At 37.2% G+C, this 23,099-nt stretch overlaps 1 protein-coding gene across 2 annotated transcripts in view; it reads left to right on the top strand.

The window, feature by feature from the left end:
• Positions 1 to 16,674, top strand: part of ccdc85ca (coiled-coil domain containing 85C, a) — a 66,406-nt gene extending 49,732 nt beyond the window's left edge. The window contains exons 3-6 of one of the 2 annotated variants that reach the window (XM_067455702.1): positions 3,231 to 3,335; positions 7,672 to 7,767; positions 9,635 to 9,733; positions 16,023 to 16,674. In XM_067455702.1, coding sequence (XP_067311803.1) covers positions 3,231 to 3,335; positions 7,672 to 7,767; positions 9,635 to 9,733; positions 16,023 to 16,112 — 390 coding nt within the window. In that variant the 3' untranslated portion in view covers positions 16,113 to 16,674. The remainder of the gene's footprint in view (positions 1 to 3,230; positions 3,336 to 7,671; positions 7,768 to 9,634; positions 9,734 to 16,022) is intronic. The other variant, XM_067455703.1, reaches the window with a different exon arrangement.
• Positions 16,675 to 23,099: the final 6,425 nt, after the last annotated feature.

Below are 23,099 nucleotides of genomic sequence, written 5' to 3'. Positions count from 1 at the left end.
AATATTGTAAAACAAGTGGTAGAGACTAAGAATGGCATCAACTATTTTACCATTTTAGTCACATGACTTTCAGAGCTTAGGTGATCAGCTCACAAACGTGGCTAAGTGCCCATTAGCAAAGATGTCAGATTTTAAATTGCATCCTGTTCCTTTAATGCATGTCATTGCACCAAGACTTGATGCTGAAATGAGACTCTGATTTAGTTTATGACACTGTAAGAGCTTTGAACAAAAGGCCCTGGAGCTCCGACAGTTATATGAGACAAAGATACAGATCTGTCACTAACAATTTTCTGTTTCAGACGGTCTTCATCTCCCATTTTTCGAGCCCAGATTTATAGGCAGAGATAGCACATCTATCTCAATATATTTAGACGGCACAGGCGACTAGTTGCTGTCAGTTTAATTGCATACGCACATCTCTGATATTCTAATGATACTTCTTCATATTTTTCTTTCTCTGATGATGGATAGAGCCACGTTTTCTTTTTATTGCCTCCATAGATAACTCAATTCTTTGAGGAAAGATATCTCAGAATTTGCAAGTATTGTGTGTTTTGCTCTGGGTATTATGCTGTGCCTGATAACCTTCAAGAATGGCTGATCAAGGCATTCTTGCTGTTGCTATAAGAAATATGAGCATTTTATAGAATGGTTTTTAGCTGACGGGAATTTTAGAACGATCATTTAGCTATAACCAGAAATTAAGCTGCCTTTGGCTGCGTAATGTAGATCTTAAGAGGAGAAGAATGTTGTTACCTGCAGGGTCATCAGTACATGCCAAAGATCTCATTCATGGGGTCAAACCTGTGTTCAATTATGCATGCTTTGTAAAACATGGTGAGCAGAAAGGTATTATTTCACTCTAGTCTTTTTTGTATTTTGATAGAGTTGTCTCGTATCAAAAGATTGAGAGATGCGTATTATTTTTAGATAGATAGATAGATAGATAGATAGACAGACAGACAGACAGACAGACAGACAGACAGACAGACAGACAGACAGACAGACAGACAGACAGACAGATAGATAGATAGATAGATAGATAGATAGATAGATAGATAGATAGATAGATAGATAGATAGATAGATAGATAGATAGCGCTTCTCTTACTGTCTTCTCTTACTAATCAGATGGCGAGTCTGGTTTTGCCGGTTGCCAGGAGAACGGTACTTGCATGACTGCATTGTGGCAAGTGTAAAGTTGGGTGGAGGAGGATTATGGGGTGAAATCTTAATGCTTCAGCATACCAATACATTTTGGACAATTTCATGCTCCGAGACAAAGTTATAGTTTGGGGATAGCCCTTTCTCTTCCAACATGACTGCGCACCAGTGCACAAAGCAAGGTCAATAAAGACATGGATAACCACGTTTGGTGTGGACAAACTTGACTGGCCTGCACAGAGTCCTGACCTCAACCCGAGACTGCGAGCCAGGCCTTCTCATCCAGCATCAGTACCTGATCTCACGAATGCACTTCTAGAAGAATGGTCAAAATCCCCATAAACACACTCCTAAACCTTGTGGAAAGCCTTCCCAGAAGAGTTGAAGCTGTTATAGCTGCAAAGTTTGGGCTAATTCCATATGGAACCCTACAGATTAAGAATGGGATATCATTAAAGTTGATGTGCATGTAAAGGCAGACGTCCCAAAATGTGTGGCAATATAGTGTAGAGAGACAGACAGACAGAAAAAAAACAGATCATGGTAAAATTATTTAATGTTCATTTAAAAAAAGAAAGAAATAGCTGCAGTCTCATGTTCTCTTAGCAGAACTTTTATTAGTACATGCGGTACAGTTACGCAACATAAACACATAGACACACACAGAAAACTTTTGTAACAATCCACTTTTCCCTGAAAAAGGTTCACAACCTTGATTAAGCTCCAGTAATCCCTTTGTGAGCTGTTTGCGAACAACAGCCATCAACATACGGGAGAAGAAAGTTTAAAATGGGGGATAATCACACACAGATGCTTTTACTGTGGAATATTCATTCATTCTCTATTGTGCTGAGGGATTTTGATTTTTTTTTGTCTGCTATAGAATGGTATGCAAATAGGGAAGTCTGTGACCTTTTACAAGGTCTCTCTTGTTTGGAAAGTATTTCATGGCCTGTGACACTCAAATATGCAGCGGAAAGAGTTTTTGCGGACAGGTGCTTTTTGGCTAAATTTCTTAGGTCATTATTTATGGAGCGTGACTGACATTACTTCTCAGCTCTAGAAACTTTTGCTTTTTTGCCTTTTACCCTTTTCTCAGATCACCACTCAGGATATGATCTCACGTGCCATCCACTATCCATTTTTCATTCGCAAACATTTTTGTAAGGGTTTTGTTATCATCCTGTCAAATATGTAAAATATGTTGAACACAGCACATTATGAATCGTAACAGTTGTTTTTCCAGTTTTATGTCCACAATGATAGAGAAAGTGGAGTTGTTCCTGTGGTTTCTTTATGCTTCGACTGCTAGATCCTATCACTGTTTATCTGATAAAGAACTATGAGATTTGCAATAGTCACTTTTTGGTGTTGTGAGAAGAGGTCAGGAAAGGTTGAAAAACCCGGTTAACCACTAAACGTTAATCAGGGACAAATTAGTTTGAATTCAACACAAATTGATTTCATACACCTTTTTTGTGAGCTCATGTCTTAAATGAACTTATTGTAAGGCTTCTCATAGAGTTACTATTTTAGTGGTTATATAATCAGCATTTATTATTGAGGATTTATGCATCATATACATTTTTGTTTGCTATACAAGTACAAATGCAATGTTTATGACCTTTTGGAAAACAAAGGATTGGGGTTTTCATTACATTATAGGCTTTATGACTGGACGTTGATGGTGTTTTCTCATGTCACTGTAAATACAGTATATACTACCGTTCAAAATGTGTCAAAAAATGAATAGTTAAATAAAAGGATGCATTAAATTACGGTAATCAAAATTGACAGTAAAGAATTTTATAATGTTACTTAATATTTATATTTCGAATGAATGATGTTTCTTTTTCATTTTTTATTCATCAATGAATCCTTTTTAATGGTATTATATTGGCCTTCTACTGTACAATGTCTTTCAAATACAAAATTGTTCGTTGTTTCTCTTTTTGGTTGGTTTTGATTTAAAACTCAAACATGTTTGTGTCTGATTTAATTTGGCTGTTAATACCTATATTTATCAAAAATAATCTGTGTTTGACACATTTCTTCTCTCCTCAGCAGGGGAACGTGGGCGATATGAAGACACTCCGGAAAGGACTGTCCCTGTATCACTCAGAGTCCCAGCTCTCCTCGCTATCCCAGTTTCAGGAAACCTTACAGAATGTACGTATTTTACTAATGCAATTTAATGTGACCCCTATTGATTTGCCTCAAAGCCAAAAACCTACATCACAGTTGAGCTTAAAAAAGATTTGTCATGTTGAGCCGATTTGGAAGAGATTTGACAACAATTAGCTGTTGCAATTCCAGCTGGTTCCAGGATTCTCCACTTGTAAAAGCAGATGAGAATTGACCTATGCCAAGGAGCTTAAAACATCAGGAGCTTAAAACCTAAATGACAGCGTAAAATCACAAACAAGACTATCAAATAAAATGATTTATTTGAAAGAATAAGTGCCACTTGTTCAGTGGTTCTTGAACTTTTTCAGGTAGTGTACAACTCAACATTGATCAGCAACAATTGTGGACCACCTAGATACCTCAAAACATGTATTTATAGTTTTAAATTGTGCACTATTTTTATACTATTTTATGCTCACTATCTTGAAATAGTCTGACAATTCAGAATGTTGCCAGACTGTTTATATTTTATTGAACCAGACTGTTCGTTAATAAACTAACTGAACCAACTGTCCTATAACTGTCAGTTGCATTATTGAATTGAGACAACAGAAAAACTATCACGTTTTTGAACGTTAGATTAAAGTTAATTAAAGGAGTAGTTCACTTTAAAATGAAAATGACCCCATGATTTACTCACCATCTTAGGTGTATATGGAATACAATCAGAGTTATATTAATAAATATCCTGATGCTTCCAATCTAGCTCCTGCCAGACGCCTTCCGTATTCAACTTACGCAGGAAGTGTATCGCCTCTCACAGTTCAAAATGCCTACACTATGGCCGACGTCACACCAGTTACGTTTTTTTTTTGTAAGTTGAATACAGAAGGCGGTCTGGCGGAAGCTTGATATTTTACTTTATAAAGTTTCAAATATTGATATTTTTCTGACAAAACTCAATTGATTTATAAAAAAAAAAACTCGCCTATATTAACCCCCCTGAGCTGTGTGGAGTTTATGATGGATGGATGTACTTTTTGAGCTTCAAACTCAATGGACCCCGTCACTGCGATTATAAAGCTTGGAAGCATCAGGATATTTGTTAATATAACTCTGATTGTGTTCACCAGAAAGAAGAAAGTCATATACAGTGACTAGCTTGAGAGTATAAGTAAATCACGGGGTAATTATGAAGTAAGCTACTCCTTTAATATGAGTTCATTTATCATTCAAATATTTGGTGCTCTTTGTCAATCACTTTATTTATTTATGTCCACAGTTTAATTTATTTCCGACTACAGTTAGAGAACCACTGCTGAAGTTGCTTTTTTATTACAAACTTCTTGCCTTTTTTTAAACAAATGTGAAACTAAAAGCATACACTATGTTTCAAAATATTTTAAAATGTAATCCATCATTGTGATTGAAAAGCTGAATTCTCAGCTTCATTACTCCAGTTTTCAGTGTCACATGATCCTTTAGAAATTATACGGTAATCCTCTTCCACACCATCTTTATAGTCAACAAAGCTAGAATCTCTTGATTATAGATTTACAATTACAGTATTGTCATATGCAGCCGGTGCATTTCCAGATGCTGCAGATCAAGGTGCATTAGTGTGTAAATAGCATCCTCAGTACCATGGTTAATCTTATATGCAAATTGTTATTGATCTCAGGATGGCTCCACTTCCCTATGCGCAGCTCTTCTATTAAAATCTGATGATTTCATGACATTGGATGTTAAGGCAACTGGCCTGTATTCAATGTTATTCCTGACAATTTTGTGGAGTTGGAATTATAATCGTTTTATTTTTTATTAATTGATTAAAAAAACTGTTTGCAATTTAATATGTAGGTAAAAAGACTTTGTTTGCTCATAGGCCATTTCTTGTGGCCTTGCAGGGGGTTTGTTGTTCTCTGCTGGAGTCTCAGTGCTGGTCTGTTCCTTAATTAGAGATCCTTTCTAACCTAAAAATGACCTTGGAGGAACAGTCTAACCAGCCTTGGTTTAATTTATCTAATACGTCTTTTTTAAGTATACATATCAGAAACTGTTTTTCAGGTTTGCCAAGATGCCATAGTTTTCCACCAGCTGTGAGGTGAAAGCCACATGTCTCAAGATTCTGAGCTCAAACTTGTCGTCATCAAACTACGCCTTTGTATTGAATAGGCGCCCTCTAGCGGACAGAAAAAATTACATAGTTCAGCTTTAAGTAATTAAATCAGGAAATCTGTTTAAGCAGATATTCCTACTTTTTTTTGCTCCTACCTTGCTCTCTCTCTTCTCCTGAGATATCATCATCATCATTTCCCTACACCCGTATCCTCAGAAAAAGGTCATCTGCGAACCTGGTGCTTTAGCTAATAAGTGCACTCATCAGCTATGACAGCACAGCTGCTCCACTTTAATATGAGAGACAGCTTCCACAGGAAAGAGAAATCAATTAGAGAGTGGCGTGGGTCTCGTCCTCAGAGGCTGCAGGGCTTATTTTATCCCAGCTCGTCTCAGCCCCTGTCTACGAGCTCATCGCTTCATTAGCATGGCTTTGAACTTTCACTTTAATCGCGGGGGGAGATGGCACTAAATAATGCAGTGGCGAGCTGCTGAAACAATAATCAGGTTCGTACAAGTGACACAACAGATCGGTTGCCGTTGTTAGAGGTTACATGAGGAGGAATTTGAGGCGAGGTAATCAGAGCCGTTTGGTGCTTTGGCTGTTTTAGATTTGCTAACCCCTACTAAAATGTATTGGATTTGTTTAATCCAGCTATGACCTGTTATCTGATTCTGATTTCTAAGTGGTGTTTATGATCAATGCATTTTGCGGATTATAGAAAGCCTCTTCAGACTTTTCAATAATATTAGTCCTGGATTTGATAGGACTATAGAAATATCTTAATGATTGAATTTGGCTATATATCATCAGTAGTATTATCTCCTCGTCTCTGGTTGTGATAGCACTTGGCACACTAACCAATCACACAGATGTTCCTCGTGGCAAGGCTTCAAAACTGAGCTCCAAACAAATAGGATAATCACTCATTTTCTGTTAATGCCTTGAGATGCCACTTACTTCTTAATAGATTATTTAATAATATATAATCTGATGATCTGGTGAAATTGTGTCTTTTTTTGTTCAATAGAATAAACACATGGAAGAATTTAGTATCATTCCACCCATTAGAGTATACTATTTGATTTTAGTGATAGCTATATTTCCTCTTTAATATGAATAAACACCATTTTTTATTTTATTTTTGGTTCTTTGTTCAATCTCAGACCATTATTTTATTTTTATATATATTTATTTTAATCTGATCTAATCTGTGCAAACATTAAACGTTGCTGTCTTCACTGTCTGGAAGTGTTCAGTTAGCTCTGCTAAACTATAATTACAAAAAAAAATTATCTAAATGTATTAAAATGAAATAGAAATGTATTCACAAAATAAAAACTGAACTAAAACTGGCAAAACAATTTATGAAACTAATTAAAACTAAACAGATATTTATAGCAAAATTAAAAACAATATTAAAATAAAAACTCATTAAAATGGACCTTGGTGTGTTGTTTAATCTTTAAATTGTTTAATATGATTACATTTCAGTATAAATATGATTCAATTCCAGTACAATATATTATACAGTATATTTTATACAATTAATTAGGCTATGTGGCAATTGAAATTTAGCGGAATATTTATCATATTTAACATCATATAATTTAATTGCATTATGCTGACAGCTTATATGAAATAATTGAATTGTAAGGCCCTGAATAGTCCTTGGCATTTGCTATTAAAAAATCCATATCAGTCGACCACTGCTTGGCTTGTACTGGCAAATGAATTCATGCAGAAGGAATTATGGGACTCCTGGGCTTCTCTAATCAGGCTGCAGGGCGATGTATGACAGCGAGCATTGGGTCGGGATGTTCTCGGGTCAGTCCAGGGTAAAGTACCCACGGCTCCAGCCCTCAATAAACCTGCTGGCAACTGTAAGTGAACATCACAGTCCTGTTCTCCCAGGCCAAAAGCGAGTTGCAGTTTCCACCCAGGGGTCCTCTCCCAACCCCACTGCTGAAATGCCAGCTCAATTGTTGTGGATTTAACGCTAGAATGGGACTCAAAGGGCTGTGTCTATACTGGGGCTCACAAGACCCTGTGCACTGAAAGAGCTCTTTGTTGATGGTACCCACGAAGGGGGAACAAGCAGAGATGAGTTATAATGAGATGGCTTAACCCGATTTCGAGCCTGAGTTGACTCAGAGAAACAGCAATGGGCTTTTCCAGTGCTCGGATCTCTTCTGGTAATCTGAGAGGGCATTATGAGTGATCTTTGATCGTGACGAATGTGTGTCCATCTGTCCACAGGGGTCCACGCGGATGCCTGGAGGTGATCTACCACCCCCTGTCACAGGATACCTGCCAGCAGCACAGAAACCAGAGGCTGTTGTACATGCCATGAAAGTAAGATTATGATGCTGATGTTGCAAAATTTAAGCCATACTTACTTACACGTTGTGTTTGAATTCTAGAACTGACACATGCTAAAAAATATTATGCTAAATTCAGTAGCGTACCGTGGGGTTTCAGTCAAGGCCTTCACTAACAATCAACACCCCCCCCCCCCCACACACACACACACACACACACAAACACACAATCTACAAATACAATAATACACTATACGCAAAACTGTTACGAACCTTGCTTTCAAAGTGTTCGTTGGGAAGGGGCCAAGCAAAAAGTATACGCGAGACAAAAAGGCAATTTGACTATTTATTGATGATACCACTGCACTCACGTGTCACCGTTTAGGCAAATGGTGAAATGAATCGAAATCAGCTCACTGGCACAAATACTCTTAAACAAACAAAAACACGGACCAACAAGAACATTAAAATAAACAGAAAAAACACAGCTTGTTAGCTAACATTACCGGCTTGACATCAGGATCGATCATTCGCACGCAGCCCGTCATCCGCGGCGGCCATAGCTCGTTTCACATAGATCGCTCACAACCTGCGAAAAAGTTCAAACGGCTGATGACATCAGCGGGGGGTAGCGTGCTGACACATCGCTGGGCCTCTGGGCCATTCTATCACTACACATCAAAATTTGATTGGCTGATGACCCACATCTGTCAAAGTTATGGTCCATTATATATATATATGACAGCCCACCACTGGCTAAATTATATTATGCTGAAATATTACTGTTAATTTCATGGCCTAGCAGTGCTCATGCATTCTACTTAGTTCAAGGCAGGTTTGCGTCATTCCCACGTCATTATTTAATCATTTCTCATCCTCTCTTTGTTATCCCTCAGTAAAAAGTGTCATAAATCATCAAAAAGTTAAAGGTCAGGTCTGATTTTAGGAATAAGATTGAGTTTTATAGTAGAAATGCCTGATTGAATTGGAGTTAAAGGGATACTTCACAGATTTTTCATATTAAACTATGTCATTCCCTTAACTAAAACGAGTTGATACATACCTCTCTCGTCTCAGTGCGTGCACTTAATCTCTCTGACACGCGGTGACGTTCCGATAGCATTTAGCTTAGCCCACTAAGCCCAGTTCATTCACTATGGTACCAAACTGAGATCAAGTTAGAAGTGAGCAAACACCTTCACGTTTCCCCTATTTAAATACAGTTACACGAAAAGTTGAACGATCAAGTATGATGACATAAAATAAAACGTGGTGCTTTTCTAAGCAGATTAAAAAGGAGAACTATAATGTATGGCGGAATAGCACTTCTGAGAGTACTTCGACTCAGCGCAGTAAAAATTCAAATCTGAAAAATCCTCCCTCACATCTCCCCCTCCCACTCTCATTTCTGTCAATATGGGGGGAGGGGGAGATGTGAGGGAGGATATTTCAGATGTGACTTTTTACTGCACCAAGTCGAAGGGGTTTGTGCTGTGCACGCTGTTAGTAAATCTGGCCCTTAGTTAACAATAGATACACTGGCTAGGCTATTGTCACGGCACATTGGTTGCTAAGCTGTTATAGGCCATTGTAAGGGGGTTGCTAAAGTGTGCTGGGGAGTTGCTATGTGGTTTCTTATTCTGCAAGTGAAAATAGCCCATTCTCAAGTCTGACTCAGGTCCCTCTTTCATGATAGGTCTATAAAAAATTTTTCACCTAATACTTCAAAAAAAGTATTTCACATGATGTGAGGTATCAATCCTTTTTTAGTACAAAAAGTGGGCCAGATCACTACATACTTCGGGTTAAGAGTTTGTTCGTGTCAGTTAAGTATAGTGATAGTGAAGCTTGCTGTAGCAAACACCGCTAATCATTTAACCCTCTGTTGATTTGCTTTGTAGGTATTAGAAGTCCATGAGAACCTAGACAGGAAGATCCCAGAGGACTATGAGGAGGATCTCAGTGAGAAAGAGAAAGCCATTGTCAGAGAGATGTGTAATGTGAGTCTGCTTAGTAACATTTCCCATCTGCCTCCCCCTACCCTGAACCTCAGCTTAGATTCATTAATAAAACCCTGTTCAACAGAAAGAGGCTGTAAGTTTGTGCTCCCTCTCCCATGTGTTTGTTTTCCTGTCACTTTGTATAATTACGCCAGCTTTGATTGAGGACACTGTTTGAATGTTTCACAACAGAGACCCACTTTCAGGCCATTTTAATGAGAGGCCTTGGCAAAAGTCCTCGGGTGTGTTTACCGCACAGTTGTCCGTGCAATTAAAATAACTTGATCGTTGAAACAATGCAGGTTCATCAGCTCCCTGAAGGGCCCCTGGAATCTGGGACCTGTGCTTTGTTCCTTCACGGAGAGCAAAATCTCAGATGGCACAAGGGCTTCTTTCTTTTCAGATCATAATTAGTCCCCCGTCCCACCCTACGATCTCTCTGATAATATATAATATTATTAATTCATTTTAATTTTATATATAGTTTATATATAGTGGTAAACCAAAATAAAAGTTTGTGTTTACATAATATATGTGTGTACTGTGTATAATTGTTATGTGTATATAAATACGCACAAATGCATGTATATATTCAAGAAACAATTGTTACTTAATATTACTATAATATTTATATTTATATATAATATAAATTATATACAGTTGTGGTCAGAATTATTTGCACCCCTGGTAAATATGATCAAAGATGGCTGTAAAAATTAATCTGGATCGTTTATCGTGCTAATAAATATGGCCAACATGTTTTGGAGAAAAACATTTATTTCATAATGTGATTTACCCCCTTATTTCAATTCTTTTACTTCAATGAAAGGTTAATTTTTTGCGCATTTTTAAATAAAAGATCAAAAGAATAAATATTGCAGATTTATTTTTACAGCCATCTTTGATCATATTTACCAGGGGTGCCAATAATTATGACCACAACTTTAAATATATATATAGTATACGTTAAACTGAGGTCCTGGCTCTGGGGTCATTAAAGGAAGTGTATGTAAGGGATCCTGCACACTGTGCGATTTTTCAAAATCCTTTGCGAATGTCCCTTGTCAGACTGTACGAACATGATCCCCGATGTAAGCCATGTCACACTGTAAGATCTCAGTTGTCATTAATGTCAGACTGCACGATAGTTAAGGCGCGCTAAAAACGGATGCGCGCAAGAAAACTCACCCGGAGTTTTATATCATCAATGAATGACGCGTTGGGTGACAGTGAGCTGCATTACACGCGGAACTGAAATGCTGGCTACAAATAAATTTCTAGCTCTCGTTTTGGTCATAGTTTGTCTTGAAAAACCGAGATATTTGACTGTCGTCGTAGGAGAAGTCACACTGCAGGATTCTGTGCCAAATCTTCTGACACTGCCAGAATTTCGTCTGAGGTAAAGCTTGATCGCAGCGCTCATTAATCGGCTGCCGGTGAACATGTCAAACTAACGACCAAAGACGTCAGATTTTAGCCTAGGATCAGAGGAATCTTTTAGGATTTGCTAAATTTGTCTCAGACGGCCAAATCGTGGGCAAAATCGCACAGTGTGCACCCGGCTTAAGATTGTGGCCAAAACTGGTACTGCAGGTGTATCCCCTCTCCCCCTCCCCCCTGACTCGAGGTTGCCAGATCGGCTGCAGGATCAGCAGGAACGTTTGTAGCTGCAGCTGTGGTAACAAGAGCTGAGCTGGCAACCTGGATGACGAAATATTACTGACTTCATGATTAGTAGATAGGTGGAGGGTGGAGCTTAAGGCCAAAACATCAACATCAGTTGAGGACTGCAACAACAACTTTTAAATGACAATATCCTGGCCGAACTACTGTTGTCAGTGATATAAGTATTTGAAATTAACATGATTTCTTAATGTCTATTGACATATCAGGACCATTTTATGATTAAAGGGTTACTTCAGCGATTAGCATATGGCTTTGTATCAGTAGAAACCCTAGAGTTTATTCAAATGATTGTGCTTTCCCCCCTCATATCTCCCTGAGACGAGAGGTTTATGCATTTTATTTCTGTAAAAAATCCTCCTATGACGCAAATTGACGATATTTGCATCATAGGAGGAATGTTTGGCCAAAGGCTAAAGACTACAGCCAGCAGAGGGAGCCATTTCCGCATGTTTTGAACCCGTGCATGGGGGATGGAGATCACACTCAGAGCTCAGCTCGCAGCTACACACACTCATTTAAACGGAGCTATGGTGAGCAATGGAAGTCTTTTAACTTCGCAAATTAATTTCTATAAAAGTTAAGCTTGCAAAGGCATGAACTGAAACGGCCAGACTGAACTTGCGTTGTGAATGTATGCTGCGAGTGTAGCCGCGATTACCTCAGCTCTCATCATGAGAGCTCATTCAGCTCATTTATCTCACTTCTGCAGTTAGTGCTCAGTGCTGTGATACTCGCGCGGTGACTCACTCATTATAGTGCACAGCTATGTTCAGTTTTTAATTGTAGTGCTTCTCCAACTCAGTCACAGTAATCCAGTAGGTGGCTTTGGGAATGGCCTCACAGGGCAGCAAAGGATTCTGGGAATTGTAGTCTTTCATCCCCATGAGACAAAAATAAATTTTCTGTCTTTTCTCAGTCTAGAAGGCACCAAATTCAAAAATAATTTCACATTTCTACTACATTAATGACCCAGTTTAAATACAGATTCATCTTCCCAGCGCTGAAGTACCCCTTTAACCGAAATGCATTTCTTATATACAGTTCCTTTAAAAATCCCAGGATGTCCTTCGGAAGGGTTTTGCCCATTGGCCCCTGTTCAATATAGCCTCCTAATCATCCCCATATATTGACTGGCTTAATCACTCCTCTCCAGCCTCCTCCTCTCCACCAATCAGCTAGTGTGTGGTGGGCGTTCTGGTGCAATATGGCTGCTGTCGCATCATCCAGGCGGATGCTGCACATTGGTGGTGGTTGAGGAGATTCCCCCCAGAAAAGCACTATATAAATTTAACAAATTATTATATACATGCAAAAATGTCTTAGATATATACATGCATGTGTGTGTATTTATATATACATAATAATTAAACACAGTGCACACATATATATTACGTCAACTATAGTATATTTTGAGTCTCCAAGTTCCCCTCTAATAATATTTTTTTAAAGTGATAAAATCAGGAGATTTATACTGTGCACTTTTATTTTTTAATTCAAATTGTTATTTAAATGTACATTTTTATAACAAAAATTGCAGTCATTTAAATGTTAATTTAATTTAATTTAAAGTTTTTTTCATTATGATGAGTTGGTTCATTAAGTGTCTTTACTAAACTGGTTAGTTGAATTTTTAATTAAAAATGTATTTAGAATAAAATAAAATAAAAACACAAGATAAACTAGATAAACTAGCAGAAAGAAATCCTAAATAAATTAAAATATATACATTTATTTAGAGATTTAAAGGAACTGTATGTAAGAAATGTATTTCCATTAATTATAAAATGGTCCTGATATGTCACTAGACATTTAAGGCCCACTGAAATTAAAATTGAATTTGTTTAGCTTTTAGTATGACTGTATTAGCCTTACAGTTATGAATAAGCTGGTGTGTTCCAAAACAATGACAAAATTTGCATTTAGGAGATATAAGCATTAAAAATGTACAGTCTCACACTTCCGTTAAAACGAATGATGACGTCATCACAGACTTCACTTTCTCGTCAAATCTTCTTGTTCAATTAAAATGCTCTCTAGAATCTAAAGCCCGGCTCCTACACTGCTGAAGCTGCGGCTGAAATCGGTAATTTGTTCACACATTTACTAATTTCTACATGGTGAAAGGCACATAGTACACTATATTTGCGATAGGAAACGATTGAGTGTAAATATGCTTTTAGTTGAGGCAAATTAAGTCTGGTTTTAAATTAGTTTCACACACCGCGGCAGCGTGAACACACACACACCAACAGCTCTGGTCTAAATTTAGACTACAGACGCAGCGCGGATCATATGCACGAGTCGGCGCAGACCACAAACTTATCGGACCCATTAGAATTCTGCACAGAATCAATGCAGCATTTCAAGGCGATATGGAGGAGATAAACGGTTAGAGGAAACTGGCTTTACCAAACAGAAAGGCTCTAGTCAAACTGTATATTAACAAAACGCTATTGGCTGTTTCAAAAAAGGGGAGGAGCTGCTAACAGCTGGAGCCGTTTAAGGGGAAATCACGTCAACACATTGAATAATGCGCCGCTTTTTAAGGCACTTTAGTGGGCCTTTAAGAAATTATGTTAATTTAAAATTTCAGTGACAACAGTAGTCCAACCAGGATATTGTCATTTAAAAACCCAGCTGCAGCTACAAACGTTCCTGCTGATCCTGCTGCCTATCTGGCAACCTCGAGTCAGGGGGGAGGGGGAGAGGGGATACACCACTCTACAGTCATTTGAAAGTGATTACAGTACCACTATTGGCCATAATCTTACATACACTTATTTTAATTTTGTTTAGTTAATTGGCTGCTAGCTATCTACAAGGAAGATCTTTCTCCAAAACCCAAACAATCGCATCATTACCATCACACCCAATCGAAAAAAATCTGCACGTTATAATAAGACCAGATGTTTATTCCAGGACATACTGTCCTGACATACAGTGCCTTGCGAAAATATCCGGCCCCCTTGAACTTTGCGACCTTTTGCCACATTTCAGGCTTCAAACATAAAGATATAAAACTGTAATTGTTTGTGAAGAATCAACAACAAGTGGGACACAATCATGAAGTGGAATGAAATTTATTGGATATTTCAAACTTTTTTAACAAATCAAAAACTGAAAAATGATTCGGCCCCCTTAAGTTAATACTTTGTAGCGCCACCTTTTGCTGCGATTACAGCTGTAAGTCGCTCGGGGTATGTCTCTATCAGTTTTGCACATCGAGAGACTGAAATTTTTGCCCATTCCTCCTTGCAGAACAGCTCGAGCTCAGTGAGGTTGGATGGAGAGCGTTTGTGAACAGCAGTTGTCAGTTCTTTCCACAGATTCTCGATTGGATTCAGGTCTGGACTTTGACTTGGCCATTCTAACACCTGGATATGTTTATTTTTTAACCATTCCATTGTAGATTTTGCTTTATGTTTTGGATCATTGTCTTGTTGGAAGACAAATCTCCGTCCCAGTCTCAGGTCTTTTGCAGACTCCATCAGGTTTTCTTCCAGAATGGTCCTGTATTTGGCTCCATCCATCTTCCCTGTCCCTGCTGAAGAAAAGCAGGCCCAAGCCATGATGCTGCCACCACCATGTTTGATAGAGGGAATGGTGTGTTCAGGGTGATGAGCTGTGTTGCTTTTATGCCAAACATAACGTTTTGCATTGTTGCCAAAAAGTTCAATTTTGGTTTCATCTGACCAGAGCACCTTCTTCCATATGTTTGGTGTGTCTCCCAGGTGGATTGTGGCAAACTTTAAACAACACTTTTTTCTTCTTGCCACTCTTCCAGAAAGACCAGATTTGTGCAGTATACGACCTGTCCTATGGACAGAGTCTCCCACCTCAGCTGTAGATCTCTGCAGTTCATCCAGAGTGATCATGGGCCTCTTGGCTACATCTCTGATCAGTCTTCTCCTTGTATGAGCTGAAAGTTTACAGGGACGGCCAGGTCTTAGTAGATTTGCAGTGGTCTGATACTCCTTCAATTTCAATATTACCGCGTGCACAGTGCTCCTTGGGATGTTTAAAGCTTGGGAAATCTTTTTGTATCCAAATCCGGCTTTAAACTTCTCCACAACAGTATCTCGGACCTGCCTGGTGTGTTCCTTGTTCTTCATGATGCTCTCTGCACTTTAAACGGACCTCTGAGACTATCACAGTGCAGGTGCATTTATACGGAGACTTGATTACACACAGGTGGATTCTATTTATCATCATTAGTCATTTAGGTCAACATTGGATCATTCAGAGATCTCTCACTGAACTTCTGGAGAGAGTTTGCTGCACTGAAAGTAAAGGGGCCGAATAATTTTGCACGCCCAATTTTTCAGTTTTTGATTTGTTAAAAAAGTTTGAAATATCCAATAAATTTCGTTCCACTTCATGATTGTGTCCCACTTGTTGTTGATTCTTCAAAAAAAATAGTTTCATATCATTATGTTTGAAGCCTGAAATGTGGCAAAAGTTTACAAAGTTCAAGGGGGCCGGATATTTTCGCAAGGCACTGTATCTAGAATATATAAGTATAAATAAGAATTTTTTTAATTTTTTACAAGATTCAAGTAGTCAAAAGCTTCCCCCCAACTGTGTGTTCGCTTTGTGTGTTCAGGTGGTGTGGCGAAAGCTCGGTGATGCAGCAGGATCCAAACCCTCCATCCGCCAACATCTCTCTGGGAACCAGTTCAAAGGCCCTTTGTAGCTCGCATGTCAATAACCGGCAGGGCCTTGAACAAACAAACAAATCTGTGAATATGACAAGAGGAGCAGACAGAACTGGGCAACTTCGGGAAATGACACAAAGAACTTGGCTTCTACTGCCAGCTTCTCTCATGGCATTCAGTTGAGACATTTCAAACCTATTACCTACAGCGCCAGGTGGTAGTTTAATATATAATGGACTCACAATTAGCACAAGCTCTATTTATGTGCATACCTTCCAAGTATTCATACAAGGCAGCTTAATGGATTCATGAAAGCACACAGCTCTTACACAGATAAATGCCCCATGCAGACACTCCTACAAGATTAAACCATTCCACTCCTAAAAGAACATTTCATAATACTCTGTTATCCATGGATGTTTAATTAATTTATTTAATTTTTTGTAGACCACTACCATTCAAAGGTTTGGGGTTGGATCTCTTCTGCTCACCAAGGCTGCATTTTATTTGATCAAAATACAGTAAAAACTGTAATATTGTGAATTATTAATTCAATTTAAAATAACTGTTTGCTATCCTTATATATTTTAAAATGTCTATGATGGCAAAGCATCATTACTTCAGTCTTCAGTGTCTCATGATCCTTCAGACATCATTCCAGCATGCTGATTTGCTCGAGTGATACTTTTTTAAGGATTCTTTCAAAAGAACTGCATTTATTTGAAATGGCAATCTTAGTAACACTTTACAATAAGGTCTCATTTGTTAACATATTTGTTCATGTATTAACTCACATGAACTAACTATGAGCAGTACATTTGTTAATCTTTGTCAATGTTATTTAAAATAATACAGTTGTTCATTGTTAGTTCATTTTCAGTTCATTGTGCATTAACTAATGTTAACTAACTAACAAATTCAACTTTTTGATTTTAATAATGTATTAGGAAATACTTGAAATAAACATCAACTAAGAACATTAATAAATGCAGTAGAAGTATTGGTCGTACTTAGGTTATGTTAACTAAATTAGTCAACTAATGAACTAATGAAACCGGATCCGTTTATATAAGGTGGCCTTAACTAACATTTAAATTAATCATTTGATACAATGCACATATTGTGTACATGTTTTTACATTGTAACTTACCCATCCCACCACACCTGTCCCTAACTTTACCCTTAAACTTACCCATCCCACCACACCGGTCCCTAACTTCACCCTTAAACTTACCCATCCCATCACACCTGTCCCTAACTTTACTCTTAAACTTACCCATCCCACCACACCTGTCCCTAACTTTACTCTTAAACTTACCCATCCCACCACACCTGTCCCTAACTTTACCCTTAAACTTACCCATCCCACCACACCTGTCCCTAACTTTACTCTTAAACTTACCCATCCCACCACACCTGTCCCTAACTTTACCCTTAAACTTACCCATCCCACCACACCGGTCCCTAACTTCACCCTTAAACTTACCCATCCCATCACACCTGTCCCTAACTTTACCCTTAAACTTACCCATCCCACCACACCTGTCCCTAACTTTACTCTTAAACTTACCCATCCCACCACACCTGTCCCTAACTTTACTCTTAAACTTACCCATCCCACCACACCTGTCCCTAACTTTACCCTTAAACTTACCCATCCCACCACACCTGTCCCTAACTTTACCCTTAAACTTACCCATCCCACCACACCTGTCCCTAACTTTACCTTTAAACTTACCCATCCCATCCCACCTGTCCCTAACTTTACTCTTAAACTTACCCATCCCACCACACCTGTCCCTAACTTTACCCTTAAACTTACCCATCCCACCACACCTGTCTCTAACTTTACCCTTAAACTTACCCATCCCACCACACCTGTCCCTAACTTTACTCTTAAACTTACCCATCCCACCACACCTGTCCCTAACTTTACCCTTAAACTTACCCATCCCACCACACCTGTCTCTAACTTTACCCTTAAACTTACCCATCCCACCACACCTGTCCCTAACTTTACTCTTAAACTTACCCATCCCACCACACCTGTCCCTAACTTTACCCTTAAACTTACCCATCCCACCACACCGGTCCCTAACTTCACCCTTAAACTTACCCATCCCATCACACCTGTCCCTAACTTTACCCTTAAACTTACCCATCCCACCACACCTGTCCCTAACTTTACTCTTAAACTTACCCATCCCACCACACCTGTCCCTAACTTTACTCTTAAACTTACCCATCCCACCACACCTGTCCCTAACTTCACCCTTAAACTTACCCATCCCACCACACCTGTCCCTAACTTTACTCTTAAACTTACCCATCCCACCACACCTGTCCCTAACTTCACCCGTATCCCGCCTCGATATCAGCAAAAGTGTTTTGCAATAGTATGAACACAACAAACATTGTACTTATAACTTGATGTAAGTACATAGTAATTAAGGCCACCTAATATAAAGTGGGGCCATGAAACCTTATAATAAAGTGTTGCTGAAACCTTTTGCATCATTATAAATGTATTTACTGTCACTTTTGATCAATTTAATGCATCCTTGCTAAATAAAAGTTTTAATATCTTTAAAAAAAAACATTATTGACCCAAACCTTTTGAATGGATGTATATATTTTGATTTCATCACATAATAATTATCATTATAAATAAACTTAAAACAAGAATCATGTTACTAAGTTCCCATTCCACTGACAAATAGTTAATCTTCTCCACAATGCCAGTTTTTACTCATTTATTGCTGCTTACAGTTGGTTTTTGGAACCTGTTTATGTAGTGGAAAAATAAAATACGATAAGCTTTTAAATAATTTTTCCCCAGGCATGAATATTACACATTTGCTTAGGTTCCCAGAAATACATAAAACAACTAAATAAAATAACAATAAAATATAGTTTATATTAGTAAATTCTAGTCTGGAAATATTCGAAAGATACATGCAGGCCAGCTCATGAGTAATAATAAGAATTTAATTAAAGTATTTTTTCCCCCAAAACAGTATATGCCAGCTCAACTTTCACAGCATATTATGTGAAGTATTTTAAGTTCCAAATGGACAATCGTGATTAATTGAAGCTGCGTTCTATGCTTTTGTTTCTGTCTTTGTGTTCTATCATATGAAACCATGTCAAATTTCAATATCATTATTTTATAATGCGTCCCAGTGTAGTGCTTTTAATTGCATATGAGACCTAATGGCTTTATGGTGTCATAATCGCAAGTACTGTTAAATCTGTTTTAGGTCTACAGATTGAGTCCTGTATGAAAAGAACTGGAACCCAATTTCAGGGGACCCATTTTATATTAGGTGGCCTTAACTACCATGTACTAGCATTTAAAGGCTCTTATTGTGTACATACATGTCTTTACATGTACATACATTTTAAACACCTGCATGTAATTACATTTGTAATTAATTTCTGTAGTTACATTACTGTTTACACTTCCCTTATACCTAACCCTAACCTTAAAACTTACCATCCCACCACACCTGTCCCTTACCCATATCCCACTTCAATACACTGTACAAAAAAAAAAAAAAAAAAAAAAAATTGTTGGTTTTTGTTGGTTTAACTTAAAAAAGTAACCTGGTTGCCTTAAAGTTTTGAGTTGACTTAAATTAAAAATTTGAGTTGATTCAATGAAGGACATTTGTTTAATAAATAGAAACTCAAAATATTATTGTATCTGAACCACATAAAAAAAATGATAAATCATGAAAATAGCACTATTTGGCATGTTTCACTACATCATCAGTAATAAAACAGACAATTACACTGTAAAAAATTATTTAGCAAAAAAAGTTACCTGGTTGACTTAAAATTTTGAATTCATTGAAATTAAAATTTTGAGTTAATACAATGAAAAAAATTTGAGATTCAACAACCTTTATTAAAATATTATTAAAAGATTTTGTAAGCATATTGGGTAATTGTGTGTGTTTTATGTGTGAAGACTAGTGCTATTTTCATGATTTATCAAATGTTTTATGTGGTTCAGATACAATAATATTTTGAGTTTCTATTTATTAAACAAATTTCCTTCATTGTATCAACTCAAATTTTTAATTTCAATAAACTCAAAATTTTAAGGCAACCAGGTTACTTGCTTTTTTTTAGTAAGTTAAACCAACAAAAAAACAACTTTTTTTTTTTACAGTGTACCCAATATGCTTACAAAATTGTTTAATTATATTATAAAGGTTGTCGAATCTCAAAAAATGTTAATTGTATTAACTCAAAATTTTTATTTCAATGAACTCAAAATTTTAAGGCAACCAGGTAAGTTTTTTTGTAAATAATGTTTTACAGTGTATCAGCAAAAGTGTTTTACAATACAATATGAACACAATAAATACATTGTACTTATTTTTAGATGTAAGTACATAGCAGTTAAGGCCACCTAATATAAAGTGGAAACATTTCAGGTTCTAGATACTGAATAGGTGAAACATGGAAATTTTGTGTGTTTTCAGTTCAGCCCGAAATAGCACAACTGATTCCAGTTTGCGTTGGGAATTTTCATCATTACTCTATTTCTAAAAGAATTTAGTATGTGATTAAACTTTAGCACATGCAGTTTAAATGGCATAATCTACGATCGGAGCATGTAAAGTACCTCAGCCAGTCACATTTTCCATTATTTCTTTTACCAAGCTTTTGCCATTGGTTCTGCGTAAATGAAATCAGACCATACAGTATGGGTTGATAAAAAACTGGATAAGAATAGCATTATTAATAATAGCTTCTTTTGCTGAATTTTGTGTAAAATGTGTAATTCTACTCCATAGGCCTAGTTCATGAGACCTTCAGGCAATGTCTTTTTTGTGAGCGTACTGTACATGATATAAAGCGAAGTCTGAATGGAAGTAAATGAGAATGCAGTATATTTTGAGTTTGTGTGTTATAATTCAGAACCATTATGTATACAAAAACTGCCTCAAAAGATGCTTGCTGCATTCACACAAAAGCTCTTTTTTTGAAAACCAGTGACCCGATAAGCCATAATTTTGTATTGTTTGTTTAAATTTAAGCTATTTTGAGCATTGCCGAAATCCCTCAGCCGATCTAGTTATTTTTGTATTAAAGTTGTGTGGAATTTAATTGAAATTGTATATTTATGAGAGCACTTTTACAGTGCTAGACTTAAATCACATTCGTATTGGATGGTTTTGTTCACACTGGATGCAGCAGGTGGCTTTTGGCGGTGTTACATTTTTTATTTTATTTTTTGGTCTTATGTTTATGAGAACAAAATGCGCAGCAAACATTTGAATAAGTAAAGAAAATAATTGCATATTTTTACGAAAAGGATACATTGTGAATTTGGGTGAGTAAAACGCTGTGTACCTGTGTAAAGTGTTTTATGTGAACACAATGCCTAAATAATTGGTGTTGAAGTACACATATTCATTAAAACTATTTTTTGAAATCCAATTAAAAGTGTCCTTTATAAGCAGATCTAGTCTACACAACTACTGACTTTTTTGTATTTAAGTATTTAAGCACAAAATAATCTGAAATGCTGATATTTTCTTTTCAAATGCACTGCTTCCTTTTGTGAACGAGGATTTGATGTTTGAATCTTTCATCAAATTCAATGTTCTGTGTAGCTCATCTGTATGTGAAACACACATGAAGTTGTATTCTAGGACATACAATTCAGCGCAATGTAAATAACTTCTATTACTGTAGAATACCTGTAACTAGCATGCGTTTATATATTTTTAATAAGCTGTATGTAGCTAAGAATGGACCTGTATTTTAGCTAATAAAAAAGATCTAAATGCATTGCAAATAACCCTCTTGTAGATTTGAAATAAAGAATCCTTCTCTTTGTAGAATGTCTCTCCTTTTTGTATTGAATGAAATGAACAGCAGAAAAAAGGCAGAGTCTGTCATCTACTGGAAATGTACTGCAATTGCATGTACACTCATAAGGATTGAATTTTTGTTTTTTCAAAGAAGGATTATAGAAAGTGCTTAACCGTCAGAATGTTATTTGCCAACCATTTAAGGTCAAACTAAATATTGCATGAGCTGTTTTATGATTTATTAATTCTATATAAGCAATCCTGTTAATAACATTTCTGATCTGATATGGCTGAATGTAGTGTGTGTGTGTGTGCGTGTGTGTGTGTGTGTGTGTGTGTGTGTGTTTGTGTGTGTGTGTGTGTGTGTGTGTGTGTGTGTGTGTGTGTGTGTGTGTGTGTGTGTGTGTGTGTGTGTGTGTGTGTGTGTGTGTGTGTAGCCTACATTAAATTCACATCATTAATGTCTTTGGTGTAATTTAAACAGCATTATTAGGGAATAATCAGTTATCCTACATGCCCACAATAATAAATAATATATATAACTGTACACATAAGAAGTAAAAAAAGAGAATAAATTATAAGGTACATTATAAAGTTGTAAGAAAATGAATTATTGATTAATTAAATGTATTATTTTTATATTATTATTAGTGCTATCAAATCGATTAATCGTATCCAAAATAAATGATGGCTGGGGGTGTGTGTGTGATTACCTGGGGAACACATGGCACCATGCACTATGGTAAGAAGGAAAGCCGGCGGAGTGGATGCTTTAGGCAATGTTCGCTTGGAAACCTTGGGTCCTGCCCTCCATGTGGATACTTTGACATGTAACATTTTCGCAGACCATGTATACCCTTTCATGGAAACTATTCCCTGGTGGCTGTGGCCTCGTTTAGCAGGATAATGCACCTTGCCACAAAGCAAAAATGGTTCAGGAATGGTTTGAACGAGTTTGAGGTGTTGACTTGGTCTTCAAATTCCCTAGGCTATGGATCTCAAACTAATCGAGCATCTGTGGAATGTGCTGAACAAATAAATCCAATCTATGAAAGCCCTGCCTTGCAACTTACAGGACTTAAAGGATCTACTGCTAACATCTTGGTGTTAGATACACCACTTCACACACTCTAAAAAATGCTGGGTTAAAAACAACCCAAGTTGGGTTGAAAATGCACCAACCCAACAATTGGG

Source organism: Pseudorasbora parva, chromosome 10, assembly GCF_024679245.1.
Source record: "Pseudorasbora parva isolate DD20220531a chromosome 10, ASM2467924v1, whole genome shotgun sequence".
NCBI lineage: Eukaryota > Metazoa > Chordata > Actinopteri > Cypriniformes > Gobionidae > Pseudorasbora > Pseudorasbora parva.
This window is presented reverse-complemented; position numbering and strand designations above follow the sequence as displayed.